The 18,527-nt window shown below is 35.4% G+C and overlaps 1 protein-coding gene across 2 annotated transcripts in view; it reads right to left on the reverse strand.

Moving 5' to 3' along the window:
- The window catches only part of DENND1B (DENN domain containing 1B), a 140,307-nt gene that overhangs the window by 26,718 nt on the left and 95,062 nt on the right, over positions 1-18,527 (reverse strand). For both annotated transcript variants that reach the window (XM_079313487.1, XM_079313486.1), the window contains 4 exons: positions 16,641-16,686; positions 15,023-15,124; positions 7,746-7,871; positions 415-516 (listed from right to left, as the gene is read on the reverse strand). In XM_079313487.1, coding sequence (XP_079169613.1) covers positions 415-516; positions 7,746-7,871; positions 15,023-15,124; positions 16,641-16,686 — 376 coding nt within the window. The remainder of the gene's footprint in view (positions 1-414; positions 517-7,745; positions 7,872-15,022; positions 15,125-16,640; positions 16,687-18,527) is intronic.

Here is an 18,527-nt window from a genome sequence, read left to right on the forward strand (position 1 = left end):
TAGTTGCAGGATGAATCCAGTTTTTAAATAAACACCAGTGAAGTCCAATTTAAGTTAAGCACTCTGCTGTTTAGGCTCTTTGGGCATGAGCCAAGAGAGCTGAAAATGAAGTTCAACCATCAAGCTGGGAGATCCCTGATTTTTCTTGTTTAGTTGGGTTGCTGACTGGCTCTGAAAAGATAATGCACTTACTTTGCACTCTGGGGTTATTTTTTTGTTCAGTTTCACCACCACTCCTCTGAACTATAACTGCAGATACAAAAAAACCAACAAATCTGGGATGACTGTACCCAAAGTGCTTGTATTTAGATTTCATCCAAGACTTTTGTGGGCTGACACAAAGAAAAATGTATTTAAATACAGATATGTTTTAACAGAAAAATCATTAAATATGGCCCATTTACCCTCTCATACCTGTTTAAACAGTTGAAGATTAACAGCTGTTTCCAGGAACTGCTTAGTCGTACTGGAACGATGCTTCACAAAACTATTCTCACAGAAAGTTATAGGCTCTCCCTAAAAAATTGAAATAGAAGAAGTTAGGATGGTAAACATACACATATACTGTAATTCAGTCCAAAAATATGTGTCTGCACCAAATTAATTTTACGTTTATTCTACCAAGACATGAGAAGATAAATATATTGCTGATTTAACAAGAAATGATTGAAACACACATCCATTTTATTTTTACAAAAAACAAAAGCTACAAACTGAAACATGGTTATGAAAAAGGTCTGAACATTACCACTTAATACAATAAAGTTTATTTTCCCACATGGGAAAAGTGCACAGCCAGATACAAGAACCTTTGGATGATGAAAGAAGATAAACAAGTATTCATTCAAAAATCAGAGCTTGTTGAAAAACACTGTTACTGAAAACAACACTCATTGAAAGAAAGAGTTGTTAATGAGACTATATATAAACAACCAAATTCAGCCTTCTGTTATTCCCTAATTTCATTTAAAATTTGCTGTCTTCAGTGTGCACAGACCACTGGATGTTCCTGAGGAGTATTTCTCCAGCTTTGTTGTTCTTGTCCATACTTTGTGATAAATACTTGAAGCTGTTTGGCATAACTGGACAAGTAATAGAAACATTATGCAGTTTGTGTGGTAATCAAGAAGAACTAGAACAAGAAGCCTTACATCTGCACAATCCTTGCCCTGTCCCAGGGTAGCTGGAGTGCTCTGAGCCACAAACCCAGCCCAGTACAATACACAACAGAGTATCAAATTTCCAGAAGCACCCAGTTATTCCCCCTATCCATCTCAAAATAACTGCTGAACACAGCACACATGCAGGACATGATGGATCTGCCAAACAGCCTGAAATGCTCGTGGTACTTTAAATAGCACTGTCTTCCTGACCCACTTTGTATTAGCTATTCTTGAGCTCCTAAAGACTCTTGTCTTAAGAAGATGACCCCAAGCTACCAAGCTACTTAGCAAATCAAAGTGCATCAAAACAAATGGAACAGTCTTCAGTGAGACATGGTGGTATAAGACACAGTGCTCCTGAGGGCAGACTCTCTTCTCAGTTCTGTTGCTCTTCCAAAAAATTTCAATGCAGCAAATTAAAAGAACTCCCTATATACACATATATATGTCCATACACACACACACACACACACACACATATCAGATTTATTTAATTGCTTATTATTGTTGTTGTTGTTGTTACACAAAGAAGGCAATTCTGGAAATACAGAAGCTTTGTAGGAGTGCAGCTCTGACTAGATGATGCTCACAACATACCAGGAAACATGAAATTTGGGAATAAAGAGAGAAAATATTTTCAAAATAAAGGATTTAATAAAATAAACCCTAAGATATGCTTCCCTGTGCCAGTCTCCCAATTCTCTTGGGATAGATGAAAAAGGAGAGGTTATCTCCAAGGGCATGCTTGCTCTGCCCTTTCACACCAGCCAGGGAAGAGAGAGCAGCCAGCCAGTTTTCCTGATGGCACCTCTCGTGGTGGAGCCTTCTAAGAGAACACCAGGAAATGAGAGTTCAACACTCATGTTTAGTGCATGGCTGTAATACTTTCCCAAATACTTTCCTTTAATCACTGGATGTTTCAGATACCTAGTAAGAATCCATGCACTAGGGCATCTGTTCCTTTATCAGTACAGCTCAGACACAGAATAACCAAAGCTATTTCTTTGCTGAAAATTCATTTAATTCTATAAGGAGTTCACATCCAAAGATCATCCATCTTATTTCAACCTGCTGACTGTGAGACTGATTTAAAAATTTGAGTAGGTTTAAAGCTCCTACCTGTTCAGCACATGAAAATGAGAAAATCTGTTGAAACCTGCAGAAATTCCACATGGAAGCTTTCTCAGGGTATCTGTGGTAACTTTAATGAAATTGCACTAAATAACACAATTAACTCCTAGCTCTTTTATTTGCTCAAGGTTCTCACCAACAATATTGTTTTCCAAATAAAACTTTTACAAATCTTCAAGATTATTACTGCAAACACAAAGCCTTTTGAAGTGCTATTTAACAAGTAAATTATTCAATCACTATAAACAAAACTAGCTCTGAGTGTTCTCATACATAAAGCTTGCAACATTCCTGTTTCTACAAATGCAGCTGATCCTTTAGAAACTGAGTTTTGGAGGAATGCTGCACTGATATTTATTTAACTGCTCAGCCATCAGCTGGCCCCTGCTGTATTGATCTACAATGTACTTTCACAACAAATTCGATCTTAGCCCAGTGGGGACTCTGTACTGAAAAGCAGACAGCTAATACTCACACCAAACAATCTCTGCCCAAACATGATATCTGTCCTTCTAACAACAGTTGCTACAGAATGTTCTTCCCCTTTCATAGTTTGCCACACACAGCAGGAATTTCTTACTCTAAGCTACATTCACATTTTAAGTAAGCTATTTATACAGACCTCAATGGAACATGAAAACTGAGCTAAAGCAGTGTGATCATTTCAAAAGGGATGAAAACCCCTAGATTAGAAAATGTGTTTGTGCTTTCTAAATCTGGTGATCTTTAACTTGAACAAGAAGCAAAAATATTTTTTTATTGCAAAAAACATTGCCTCACTCTAGCATGACTTATACCTACTATTAGTTCTATTACAACAATTAACATAATTTTATTTTGATATTCAAATTACTTTTTTTAAAAATCTCTGTCATGACATTCAGAGATAAAGGCCAAGGGGTAAATGAGCATGTGCTGTGATTCTTCTCAGGAAGGTACCATTTACAAACAAATTTTCCCAAAATGTGTAAATTTCTTACAATCTGCCAAAACCCCCCAAAATATTCAGATATACTGATATTTCTTACACTCAAATTATACCTCAAATCAACTCCTATTAACACAGTATCTATATTCAAAAAAGGACCAATAACAGTCCTCGACACAAATAAAACAGTATGGTTTTCAACATGTAAAATAGAATTGTTATGAAACTCAAATGAATAGTCATAACAGGTATTACACACAGTGGTTCTGGATTTAAACACCAACAATGTTCTGCTATTTCATTACTGTTTCTGTGCATTGCTGTCCTTTTTATTCCTAACTCTTGGGGGAAAGGCAAACAAGTCAATGCCCATTTCAGATACCTGTCATTTTGAAACTCTATAATAATTTATTATCTGTGCATCCTCAAATAATTCACGTGCATTCGGAATCTCAATTTTTCTCCAATATAAACTGTAGTTATTTTATTATATTATTCTGATTTATTGTATATTGAACACAGTATCTGTTGGACAGCTGATGTCACTGCTTGTCAATACTGGGCCAAAGCACCCAGTTAACATGTGATTCCAGAGAGGTCTGACAGATTGTGCCATATTCACCATGAAGGTTATCCTGTCCCCTCCAAACTCCTACTGCTGAGCATTCCAGAGCAAGCCAGCAGCCTTTCTTCTTCATTCCATCATTTCTGATGAGTGATGCTCCAACCATCACAACTTAAAATAAAACTATTCTGCATTTGTTTTAACATCAAGAGCTTCAAGGACTTTATGGCCAAAAGAGGAGAAATTAATCTCTGTCATGACAAATATTTTGTATTTGATATTTTTAAACTCCTTCTTCGTATTCTTATCTACCTCTCCCTCTCCAGATATAGATTACCTTTTTAAGAATTCTTTACATCACATAATATTTCATTAACTGCCCATATTGCATATGATTTATGAAAAACATGTCTTTGCCTTCATCTGCCCATGTACATGCAGGAAGAATGTGTAAAGTAAAACAGTTGGGAGAAACACATCATCACACATACCCTGATAACAACATGACATAAACTTCACAACTGCCATATTTGTGTCCACGTTCCACCTATACCTTCAATTCTGAAACCTGGAACATGCAAGCATTATCCAGGAGAAATTCCCAAATGCTGGACTACCCAAAGAAATTAGGAGCCACACAAGCTTCAAGGCCAAGTTGTGAGCCCCCCAAAGTAAACAATGTCTCAAAATGGATTGCAGTCCTCTATATGAAGGAGACCATATAGAAAACCATTATAATTCATCACTCCACTGATAATACTTCTGGATTATTTTTAAGTCATTTATCGAAAGACACTGAAGCAATTTTTTCAATCATCCTCACATACCATCTGTGAGGTGGATTCCTTCTGGGTTAAACTAAAGCAGAGTTCCAGCTAGCCATGGGTATTCAACACCAGACTAGAATCAGAACCACAATGAAGGCAGAAATTCACACTGTGTCAGGTCCTGAGCACTAGCTGAGCTGCTTTGCTCTACAGATCCACTCCTACCACACAGTGTTTGCTAATGTAAAGTGTAGCATATTAAAAAGTATTCTTAACAGTTATATCAATTTGACAGATTAATTTAGTAATGATTAAATCAGGAAAAACAGCTTTTTTTTTTTTCCTGGATTAAGTGTTTCATTATCATTTAATAGGCACAAAAATTATTATAAACTTTCTCTATTACATGTCATATTTCCTGTCTGTATTGGAGTAGTCAGATTTTCCATATGGTCCTTCAGAGGCCCACGAACTCTCTGCTAGACCCCTGAAGATTCCCATTTTGCCTTTCACCAATCATTTTTTTCAATAATTGCTAGACGTTTGTCCAAGACATATTGCTGTACCAGGGAGAATCTGTCCTGTGCTGCAAACAAACATTTGCACAGAATGAGTGTTCAGTGTGATGAACAGCGTTTGGAGTGGAGAGAAGTGTTGGATGAGTACAGACACTATTAAAGCTGTTCCTTACTCAAAGTGAATATTAATGACAGTTGTTTCATGTTTCAAGTTGAAATTGTGCAGGACACACTGTTGCAAGGAAAATAGTTTACTTAGACGTGTTTTTTAACTTTCCAGCAATTGATAACTGTCCAAATACATTATTTTATTTTTCATCAGGAGGTTTGTGATCCTCAGAACTGTACCCCAAAAAACATCAGTTCTTCATTTTGAGAATACAATTTTATTTATAGCAGAAGTATTTCAAATCTATATGGAAAATATTGTCATTTAATTAATACCTCTAGAAATCTTCTCCACAAATACTAATTGAGTTCCTGAAAGAATGTAAATTAAGTCCATAGCTGTGGTTTAAATTACCTTAATAGACCTGGCATCACAGACTCCAAAACAAAGGGAAGTATTTTATTTGCAATAGCAGTTATCAGGCTTTGAGACTCTTGAAAAATATTCCTAATAGAGCCAAATGTGATTTGACTTTTTTCAGCTTTCTAATTCACAAAGGCAAATGCAGAATGAGCTGAATAATCATGTGAAAATCCTCTTAACTTCTGCTAATCCAGAGCAAATTAAATTTTTCTTTCACAACACAAATTATGTGAAATGCTGAATTAGTTAAGATTATGAGAACACAGCTCAAAATAACAGTTACAAGGGGGTATTTTTTTTTTTTATATGCTTTGTCTTTAGACAACTTGATATCAATCCAAGATATGCTAGTATTTGCCAGCAGACTTCTGCCTGCTAAGATATTCTGAAAAAAACGTGTCTTTAAAAAAAATAATCAGGCCACAGGTTTCATAAATATCTTCTCTTATATGCAATCAGTGAAGTAAAAAAAGATAAATCTGCGAAAGAAAATAATTCAGAAAGACTTCAAAGGTCATTTTGACAAATGTCTGCCAGTTGATGCACAGTGCACTGCTTCCAATACAGTGCAAATGTAGAGATCTCAGATATGCCAATAGCTAAACTGAAATAAAATGGGAATCAGGTAAAAGGTGAGCTCCTTTCAAAAGAGATGCTAACCAGGATGCTAAAGAACTTGCACACTCAGTTCCACAGTTACCAAAACAAAGGACTGGCAGAAGCTTATTTCTGGTCAGAACAGAGTTAAGGACATCAAGCAGACTGACATCCTTCTGTTTGCACATATCCTAAGTGTCCAAAAGACTTTTTCTGACTTAACAGCTCTTACTGCAAGCTGCCATGAGTTGGCATGGACTAGTGTCCTCACCTTTAGACTAAGGAGTAAATTAGATTCAGGTGATGGCACTATGGCACAAAGGATAACTATCTTTTTTGTTGAGATTATTTGTTTTATTGAAACAAGCAGTGTGTTGAAACTCAGCAATTTCTAAAACAGGTTCAGTCCTTTCAATATGGAATGCAAACAGGATTTCCATATCATAAGAGAACTGCTAAACACAAGCACAGGAACTAAACCTGTACATGACTCCATGTCTGCTTGGGTTACCTTCTCTCTCCTAACAGTGGCTCTCAGTGGCAGCTGCTGTGCAAAATGCTCATGGCACAAAAGACTGCCTGGAAGAGAACCCTTGGGGAGAAGGAAGACCCAAGGGCCAAACTGTACCTTAAAGTTCCTTCCAGTAAAGCCCTCATTCAGAATTAATAACCATCCTATCCATTTCCATCATGGAATACCACAGCTCCTTAGAGTGCTGTTCTCAACCCCAAAATAAACATCTACTCATGTTCCACACACCTACCAGCTTTACTAACTTGACTCCTCAAGTGAGGATGATTTTTCTTCTGTCAAATCTGAATTTATCTGAATTCATCAGACAACTAAACACTGTATCCTTGGAATTCGATTCACCCAATGTCATCTCAGCGCATCTGATCAAATTGATCAATTGTCTGCAAGAAAAATAATCTGGAGTGATGCATGAAATTAATCTCTAAGTTTTTTCTGATAAAATAATTTATCTCCAACATGCCCAATCTGTGTTACCCCTATTATTTTGAAATGATGAAAGTTCATAAAACATTAATCAAGCGAATACCAGCAAAATAAGAAAAATACAGATTCTGAGTTTCTGATGAGATGAAATGGGTTTTCACTTCTCCTGTCTTCAAAGTGTAACCAAGGTAAGTGTATAAGAGGAGAAATGCATGTTTGACTCATATATGGCTTTTATTAGGAAAGAAGCTTTCGCCCTTCAACACAGCGAAACCTCTGGAAAAATGATGGATTCTGAAAGGCACAGTCCCTTCAGTTCTTCACTACATTAAACCATGTGAGCTGTGTGTGAGCAGCTTCCCCAATAAAATCTGATTCCATACTAAACAAAGAATAAAACCGATACAAATAAGCTGACTTTGGATGAGCCTTTTCCAGTATAACTCACTGCCGAGAGATGGTGGTATCTTCCAAATCCTCTAAGATTTAACACAAACTACTCCAGACCCAGATAAAACATTTGATATTTCTCTTGAAAGAATGGGACCGTGCTGTTATAAATGCAGGGGATAAAAAGCCATCTTACAGGTCTGTATCTCAGTGCATCTCTGTAGGAGCCGAAGAGGGCTGCCTGTGCCCGCAGGAAGGCTCTGGCCACTCCGGCGCCCGTGGCTGTCGACTGCTTCTTCAGTTTGTTTTTCAAGGCCGAGACCTGCGTGACAGAGTGGAACAGTTAAATTAACACCTCAGGAATTGGTACAGCGAGGTATGAACTCAATCAGCAGGCAAACCGTAGTGTCTATAGGTCAGCCAAAAATTCATCCTCCTCCTTGATAGCTTATCTTTTTAACTGCAAGGAGCACCTGCTGGTCTGTTAATTGAAATGAAGGCAGGGGATGATGGTAGAGTGCTAATGCAGATTGGTTTATGCTCTCTTTTTTTTTTTATTTCCCAAGGCCTCTTGACATAAATAAGCTTAATTATTTTACAGTAAAATGCACGTGAGTCACTTTATTGCAGTTTTTTTTTTTTTTCCCCCAGCATAACATGTATTTGCTTGCTTGCATGTAGACAGTTGGATCTGTTTCATTTAAGCTATGAAGGCTTATTTTTAAGGACTCTTAATGGTCACTTACTCTTGAGTGTCAAGGAGTATCTCTTATTTTAGGTCAAATTCCTATCTTACATCATTTTTCATGCATCATGGGAGTACTTGCTACCATAGTCAAATAGTTGAGAAAAGTTTTTGTAAATTCACTGTTACACTGCCTTTAGAATTGTCCTTGAAGATAAGTTAAAAGGAAGAAAAGAAAAACAGTAATTGGGAAATGCCTGCCACTTAGAAGAAAAAAAAAAAAAGAAAGAAAAAAGATCATTCTGACTACAGTGTATGACTTTTTTTAAGGAGGTTTGTCTTTTTTTACTTGGCAAATAACAACCACTGGTTGGACACAATTGGAGAGAAAGAAAAAAAAGAAAGGGGGGAAATTTTAATTTAAATAACTGTCACTTGGACATACTTTGGAGGAAAAGCATGTAATTCTGGAATTATTACAAGATATGTGGAATTATACCCAGATATAGTCTGTGGTCTCCTAATTTCCATCATGAGAGACATCTGGAAAATAAGTCAAGACTACTTATATAGAATACACATTTCTACATCCCCTTGTATTGCAACATACTCAATAAGCATTATTTAAATCCCTAAATGCAGTAACATTCCGATTAACTATTTAAATGCAATATTATAAATATAAATTTATCACCAAAACAGCTTTCTGTTGGAAATATATTCTTTTGGAAATATATGCAAGAATGACTATCTTTTTGTTTCTTTATGCAAGCAGTCCTGACTGCTCTTGTAGATGATGATTGTAATTGAAGTGTCAACCTAATTAACAACTAAACTTTGAATAATGCTAATGAGAACTGAACATGGCATCAGAGAAAAGACCAGCTCTACAGGTGATAAACCTTCACAGTAGTGACATTTTCCAGTGTAAAGTCACAGTTACTGTGATCTGATCAAAGAGAGAGACCCCCATTGGGTCCAATTATAACTATAGTTTGGAAAAAAAATTATTGAGTTATGATGTTCATAATCTATGCAGAAAGGCCTTTACAGTATAGGTCTTTTCCCCATAGCTGTGATCTTTTCAATTTATATCCAAGCTCCACAGATCTAGATAAAAGTTTAGAGCCTGATTCGTTTAGCCCATGGAAAGCACACACCAAGGCTCATTTACGTTCTTGCCTTACACCTCAAAAGGAACAAAAAAGTACAAGTCTGGGGACAAAAACCAGTTAAGAAGTTCAAGGTTGAAAAAAATAAATGCATGTCTTGGTTTTGTGGTTTGATTTTTTTTTCTTTTGTTCTGTATCGTATGATTATTTCAGAGTTGTAAAAATAAGATTTCATTGTAGGGAAAATAAATGCATACAAGGAAGATCTGCCCATAGACAGTAGCACTGTTTGACTAAAACAAAAGCAATAACAAAGTCTGCAAGAACTGCCAACGTTAAAATTTTGTCTCTGTTAAGACTGGCAAAGCATCTTCTAAAAGGAAGAGAGGTAAAAGGTAGAAAAGTCTCTATATTCCTCTAAATTTACATTTTTCTAAATTATACCTTATGATTTTAGGAAAATTATGGCAGATGATAGGACAGGTTAAGAGAAGAGAGGGGGTAAAGATAATGCAGAGCAGAGGGATTAAATGACCAAATGGGGAACATGAATGAAAAGGGTACTTTCTCATTTTCTCAGTTCTGGCAGGCCCTAAGCACCCTATTGCAAATCTGATTAACAGGATGCTTAAGGCAAAAAAATGTGATAAAAAGAAGAGTAGAAAACAACCAATCTCCTGCTCTGCTGCCATATAGGTGTGTTATTAGCTCAGCAATGTTAAGAACCTCCAATGGGCTGGCACTTGGGAGGCAGGCACTCCAGACAGATACACATTATTGTGTATTGTGTATTTTAATCCATCTATCTATGATTAAAGATGCCAAACATTTTTTCTTTGTATCTCTTTTGCAGAAATAGCTTTTTACAAAGTTTAAAAATAAAGAACTGGAAGTAACAACAAACTGCAGGGGTTAGAATGCAGTTAAAATTTATTTCTGAAAGATGCCAGAGATCTGCTGCAGCAATGGTATTATTAATTTACACTAGAAGCAAACTGTTTTTATCTTCTCCTAGCAACAGCTTCTCGTAGGAAGGTGACTTCAGTGGACTGCTGAACACTGCCAGTGAAGAGCAATCAGAATTTCAGGAAAGTTTAAATCAATACAATAGTTTTTCAAAGATACAGATGATACTGACATGTAATGAAGTGTATCTAAAACATAGAAACGTACTGTGTTGGTCATTGAAACAAAAAGTATCATTTATTTAAGTGGTTACCATACATCTTTTCTAAGACTCCTAAATTCTAAATATCTGATAGACAGAAAACATGACTAATATCTCTTCAATATCCATGTGAATGGAAGAATCACATAAAATTAAAAAGCAAGTTAAGATCCCATAGCTATTAATCAAAGCCTTTGTTCCTTCAAAAACTCAAAAGCACACACAAATTTAAACACATATAGAAGAATTATGTTTTACATGTTTGTTGTCTGAAGAATATAGAACCACACACTGAAGTTTCAAATGACTATTAGATCTCTGAGAAAACATTTCTAGATATTTCTCTAGTATTTGCAACACTTGTTACATTTTAAAGTACTTTTTCCTGTGCTCCATCAGGTGATACCACTATAAAAGGAGAAGTTCACTCTCAAAAACAAGAAAATAAGAGAAGATCACAGAGAAAAGGAACAAAATAAAAATCTCAAAACAAACCAGAGACTGATATTTAAATCAGTATTTCTAGTAAAGGGTTTCTATGTATTTGATTATCATCTACATGCAGAGGATTTAGGCATCTCAGGTAGACCTCCAGCATTCAATCACAATTTCATCATTTTGACAAAAACAACTACTTATATGCAAATGTTTTCAAAACTAGTTGTACTTTTAAATCTCATATTCTACCTCCTAAAACTATTTAAAGTTTTAACAGAATCTCAGCTCGAAGAACTTGTTCACAATAAACAGTTGCCTCAAAACACTGCAAACAGTGCTGACTGCTCTGAGTTTCTAAAATATATTAGTAATATTTTTTGGCTATTTTCTGATGGGAAAAAATCATAAATTATGAAATTTATATTTTGCAAAAAAAATTTTAATTGCACTGTCATATATTGACCTTAATTTTTTTACATTACCGTTAATCATATTTTAAGAAATAATTTGCACTCCCAGTAATTGCTGCATAAAGTAACCAATTTTCTACGTGAATTACAGCCTACTTCTCCAAGGCTATTTTTAGAACAGCAATGCTCATATTTATGGTGTTAAAATCCTTTGACTTTGGGAATCTCAAAACTAAAGCTCTAAAGCCCAGTTTAGATTCTGTACTGCACCACAGTGTGTAGTATCAGCCAGTACAAACACTACACATCTTTTAATAGCTCTCTGGCTTTTGCAATTGACAGTATTTAACAACCACAGAAGAAGCTAAAAGACTATCAAGTCTGCTGTTTTCTGAAGATCATATTTATAAAAGTTCTGCTCTGTCTATGATTTCAAGTCATTAAGACTTGGTTGCTAAAAGTGATGCTGTCAATTCTGCAAGCTGTTTGGGAATGTGTTCACATCTGAGAAATGAGAAGTCTTTATGTCAGAGTTAAGTGCAAGCAGGGTCAGGCCCAAAATTTATAAATTTCAGTCTATAGTCATGAATGTTCTTCCAATGCCTTACATTATTAAAAAGTGGTGATCTCAGTATTATTATATTAGGAAATTTACTCCCAGAGAAGTAGCTCCTTATTTTTTTTTTCTAATTAAAAATGATAGACAAATTCACAGTGAAATGATGAAATTTAAAAACAAGCTTACTTGTCAGAAGAGCAAAAAAAGAGGGGCTTTCCCTCTTCCAAGAAAACAAAGGATTCCTGAAAGCCTTGCCCTGATTTATTCTTCCAATTTTAAATACCTTAGGAGTAGCGGAACTGCTACTGGCATGGTAGTATTTCTAACAGTCAATAAATCTAAAATATTATGTGTGAATATTGGAATGAAGCCATTAAGAAGATTACAGCATGCAACGCAGCAGAGGGTCCTCATGAAAAAAGGACTGGTAATTCAGGACAACTGTGACCACTGACCTTTGAACAGTCAAGACCACTGGTCAGTCTGACAGAATAATAGAGTTCACATGCATGGAAAGTCATCTAGCCTGTAACTATAATTTAAATGCTTAAGTGAATGATTTAAAAATGCCTTTAAATCTCAGTTAATTTATTATACAGTTTATTAGACAATGCCATAGAATAATGTTTCTTTCAATCTGAAATTTATCATGAAAAAATTCATTATCAGAGCATATATCCATGGGTAAACCATTAAATAACTATGCTGTGAGGACATCATCAGGCTTATTGATCAAGAAAATAATCACTTTGTTCCCTCTGGACACAAGAAACAGTTTTAGAAATTTGGAAAATACTGTATTTCTTTTGTTAGGCTGTTAACCTGGAATCAGTTTCTGAAAGGGACAGTAAGACTACAACTTCTTTTATACTTTCAGTTCTTCATTCTATTTTAATGCCTTTCAGAGGTACTTATTATATTTTTTCATCAGAAGTTTTACTACTTTTGTATGTATGCTTATGAGTTTTCTCTATATAAGTTAAAATGCTTCACACATGTATCTTTGACATTCCCTTTAATGTTTTAACTCTACACTCCTGTGTCTTATACTTTTCCCCAGGATGTCAGTAGCTGCACTGCTCCTCATGAATGCAAAAGGAGGACAAGCATTTTGTCACCTTATGAACCAAACACAGCCCTGTGCCTTTTGTGCCTTTTGTTTCCAGGTTTTCCAACTATAATTGTATAAGCATTCCACCAAAATGTTTAATTAAAGTGCCTTACAGACTGAAGTTAAGTAAGAGATGGGATTATTCAACTAAAAGCTTCAGTATAAAATCCTCAAGTTCTATAAGTATATTTTGCACAGAACACTGTTCTTTTCTGTTTTATATTAGCTATGGAAAAAATATTGTAAGTCTAGTCTGTAGCTTGTACACTTGCATAACCTACATTAAGATTTGCAGTAATAACATAGATATATTTGGGAGAAAACACACTTCTAGAAGTAAGGAGATCTGTATCCTTATTTCCTTCATGCTAGCCTGCTGATTTAGAGGTAATTTTGATATGCACCTGTAAAACACATGACAAGGGCCTCTTATTGCACAAAGATCCATTTTGGCTCGAAGGACCTCATGGCATTTTAACTTCAACCCTATTCACTCAATGGAAGCTAGCAGCTTTAACTGACACACCAGGAAATAACTTTTTGTACTTCATTTGTTATACTCTCAAATGATAGAATACATTCAAAGTTACTGCATAGATGTTTGTGCATATATACATGTGCATACATACATATCCATGCATATGTAAATCACAAAACACCACAAAACATACCAATGCAATAATAAATACACTAATGTAAATCACAGGACATCCCAATAATTTTTATAGACTTTTACATTTCTGAACTGTAGTTGATACTGAGTCCAAAGACTGACCAGATGATCTATAAAAATGTTTAGACTTATTTTTAGATCTTTAAAATCAAAGGGCAGTGTCACAAATATTTTCATCAAGAGTTTGCCTTGTATTGTACTAAATATATACAAATTATCAACAATAACAAAAGACACGGTATGCCTCTATAGGATCTTACTTTGATTATGACAGGGGTTTTTTATGAATTACAATTTCAGAAAATGTAACTCTTTAATTTCATATTTTGATATAAAATTCTTTGTCTTGACAACTATTTGTGATAGCTTGTGCATCTTTAATTGAATAATGAAAACAGTGGTTTCACAATTATATTATTTTAGAGCTCTATCGGGAAAAACAAGATAAGTGAATTTTGTGACTATTTAAAATTATATACAGAGTATGTTCCCCTATAGGCAATAAAAAAAAAAGGAAAAAAAAGCGGGGGGGGCACCCTCTGCAAGATCAAAGTCCAGAAAGAACTGGCACTTAATTTATCATCCTTTACAGACAAAAGACAGCTTTCGTCATTTCAAAAGGATCAGATGTCTTTTATGACAAACTGGGTTTGCAGTTTAATTTACAAATAGAATTCTAAGTAAGCAGTCTTTGCTCTGCCAAAGCAAATGACAAACAGTATAGGTTTTCATTCACGCAGCCCTCAGCAGGATAGAAGACATTAAAATAAAACTGAAATAATTTAGAGAAAACAAATAAATGTTTCACAAAGTTGAAGAAGATCAAAGCCTGAATTTTCTGACCCCAACTGTACAAGCATTTCTTATTATATTGACCAGTGCCATCAGATCATTAATTAAAAGGAAAGCGCTGGCAGGTGGCAGGGAAGCAGAAGCCGATAATTGGCCCCCTTCTTCTTTTTGCCTTCAAAAACTCTCTCGTTCTTTTGCAAGACATGCCACTAGGCAGACAGAAATGCCTACTTTGTAATATAATGATTAAGATGAGATGAAGAGGCTCTTGCGTTTAAAGCAGCTCTGCCTAATGAATGCAGCTAGCTTTGTAATTATGATCCTACTTTTACAATAAGGAATATGATGTTCCATTCAGCGTCTCCTCAGCTGTCAGAAAGGTAAAAATCTCCAATATAGGGGTCTGCACTAGGTGCTTTTCACCCCCTTCTTCCTTTTATAGCAGTTAGCAAAACGAGGCAAAAAATTACAATGAGGAATTCAAGCATCTATATAAGAAAAAAGAATGAAATGTCTAAGACTTACCACTTCACCAGGTAGGTTGTTCAGGTCATTAAAAGGGGTTTCTAGAGTGTTTGTGTCAACATTTAGTAAAACCACATCCTCCAGTGATCTATTTTTTACTCTCTGTTAAGAAGAAAAAAAAATACTGGAAAAACAATTTACTATGGTGTCCTCCTGAAGTACATTTTTACTGTAATGTGCTAAATCAAAATGATGATTTAATGCAAAAGACAGTAATGGAAAAAAACAATCAGAGCTTTAGATGCAGGATTTTTGAATTAGATACAGCATTAGACTAGCTTTTAAAAATACTTCTTATTCTTCAAATACTGAGGTTATATTATCTATGAAAGAAATTCCTGATAACCAAGGTTTATACAGAACACAGTTGAATTTATTGGATAAATATATATTGGAACTACACATATCTTGTAACAACATTCTCTCATATTCATGAAAATCACAGAGGATGTTAATCATATAATCAGATGAAAACCAGGAAAAAGTACATTTTTACATTTATGTAAGTACCAAACATGTGATGCCTACAATTACCACAGAAGAATGGATAAAATGATTTTTCATCAGTGTACTTGGCTAGCAGCTAAGAATTAAACAATTTGTTCTTTTCAGGAAAAAGGGATAGAACTCTTTTCTATATGGTCCTACAACAATACATAATAATGCAGTGCAGGAAATAATTCCTGAAGGAACTGACTTCTTTTTTTCAGGGCAAATCTTTCAGTTCCATTATTTCCTTATTGAATAAGAAAAAGCATTCTAATCAAGATATTAAGATTGATGCATGCAGGTCATATGACCTTGATTTGGGAGCACAGAAGGCTGTGCCTGTAGTTGTGAAGTGTAGATGATATAGAAGGTCTGTTTTTGGAAAAACAAAAGTGCTGGTGGCTCAGGGAAGAACCCACCCCATCAGTTCAGCAGATGTGAATTGATCCTCAGAAACTGCTTTAGCAGAAGTGTAAATCAAATAATGTTCCAAAATCAATTATCTACTCTGCATGATAATCAGATGGCTTCAGAGCATAATCAAATGGTTATGGAAAAAGACAAAACTATTTCACACCCAGCTATTGTACACCAGTCAGGTGAATTCTATTATGTTGCTTTACATTCAAATCTGTAAAAGCCACCTCTTGTTTTTTGGCAAAAAATACTAATTTCTAAATTTATACTTAAAAACATTATGGGATGGAGGTTAGATTCAAGTTTTCAGAGGGACAGGAATATAAATTATCTGGGAAATCACAATAATGCTGAAATCTGAGTGATGGTGACCCCAAAATAAATTTTACCTGTTCCTGAAAAATAAGTTTTTCCTCATTATTGGGTAAATCTGTTGCTTAAGTACTAAAAGGCAGGAAAATAACTACCACTGAGCTATTAATTGGACAGAGAAACAAATCATGATGCAGAGCTACATGTCTTCATAAAACACTTCAAAAGTAAGATTTCAAAGAGGGACTTTTTTTACTTAGTAAAGCATACGAAGTTTAGATTTTGTAATTCTGCATGCTAAAATATAGGGACTTTTTCTGAAGCATTTCCATTAATTTTTTTTTTTTATGGCATACACACCTCATCCTTCCCAGTACACTGAAGTGTGTAGTAAACTTACCTCTATCAAGCTTAAGTGGACGCCAATTAGATAAGGCATTGGTGCACTGAAGAAAATGGAAAACATCAAGTATTAAGTACAACACTAATGGAGTATTTTAAATCTTGGCACATAAGAACCTAGTAGAAAGTCACTGTTTAAGACAGTATTAAATGATCACAGCTGCTACATGAATGTTTACTAGACAAGGAAAAGTTTGTTTTATTTTGTAGTAAAGATAACCACAAAATAAAGGATGCTGCTGCAAACTATGAGCAAGGAAGTCCCACAGCTTTTCACCCTGACCACAATGAGCTAACCCAGCCAATGTTCCCAAAGTGGTCTGGTTTTCAACTGGAGGACATGGTCCTGGTCACCATCACCATGATGCAACATGAACATCATTACCACCAGTTTTGGTTCTGAAACCCTTCCTTGGCAAGACTTTGGAAGCTGTATAATATCCTATTTAGCTCAAAATAATAAAATTCTCCTTTCCAATTTCCATATGACAAGGAACTATATTCTCCAAATAGAACAAATTTCCACAAAGCCACTGCAATAAGACCTCCTGCAGTATACAAGCAAGAAACTGAATTAGGCTGATTTATCATGGTTTCCTACAATCTTCTCTTCTGGCAACATCTGACCAAGAATACAATCAGTGTCCAGCACCGAAGGAAAAAACCTCCAGCCATCACCATGAGATTTTTGGGTACTGTGAGATTACTGACAGTATTCACTCCAGAGAAGCAACCAATTGACAGGCTAGTTCAGGCAACTCAATGGCAAATAAATCACTAACAGACCATGGAGAAAAAAAAAAACTAAATAAAAATAATCTCTGAAAAATAATGGAAGGCAAGATGACACACAAAGGTACACAACTCACACTGTAATTTTTCCCATGGCAATAATTTGATCACAGATCTGAGCCAGTGGCACTGACTGATTGGTGATTGACTTCCCAAGGATGGGGCAAGGTTTCACTGCAACATTTCATGTGGTCTCATCCATTTGGTCCCACCTCTGGGACCAGAAAAAGCAATTCTCACCTGCCTATGACTATAGCCCATTTTAGAAAAATCTGTACACCCTATGGATTAGCCAATTGCTCTCATTAACAATGTCCCACAGGAGAGGATCAATAAAATAAAAAAAAAAATTCAAACAAAATCTAAAACCCCAGCCTGACTGAGGCCCAAACAAGATTTCATGGTGTCTATGACATTAAGATATAGGTTTAATGAAATTGCAAACTGTCATGGCTTAAGGTTCCAAGGCAATGGGGTTTCCAAAAAGGAGAGGAGGCCTCTATTTTTCCATGTATCTTTTCCTTAGCCCAATACTGACAAATTTTAGCACTTCCTGATGACCTCATCCAGGCTAATCCCTATGACTTTGTAGTTCACAAATTACATGGAGTTGTAAACGAGTGACACTCCAGAGCAGACACCCATATACATTCAGAAAGGATTTAAACAGCTTTAAAACACTCTGTAATTTTAAGAATGCTTTGTACTATGCAACATATTTAACCAAGCCAGTAAGGATGATTATAGCTGACACATAACTGAGAGTTCTGCTGCAGAATATGCAGCAAAACAGATCCTCAGGTGAACAGGCAAAACTGCAGTGAAAACAAGTGCTATGTCATGTATGGATTTTATGCACACTTGTTTTCTCCTACATTGACTATAAGAGATACACTCATACATCAGCCTGGGCTGACTTAGATAGCTGATGGTGATTTGCTCCATTAATAAATCTGTCATTAAAAAGGGAAGCATGTAGCTCTTTACAGAACAAAGCAACAGCTACATCATTTTGATTCTGAAGTTAACAGAATAAGGGTACAAAGCACATCTTGAAAATGGATGAAATAAAAACTGCAGCCATGGAAAGTCA

This window comes from Erithacus rubecula (genome assembly GCF_903797595.1).
Source record: "Erithacus rubecula genome assembly, chromosome: 10".
NCBI classification, from domain to species: domain Eukaryota; kingdom Metazoa; phylum Chordata; class Aves; order Passeriformes; family Muscicapidae; genus Erithacus; species Erithacus rubecula.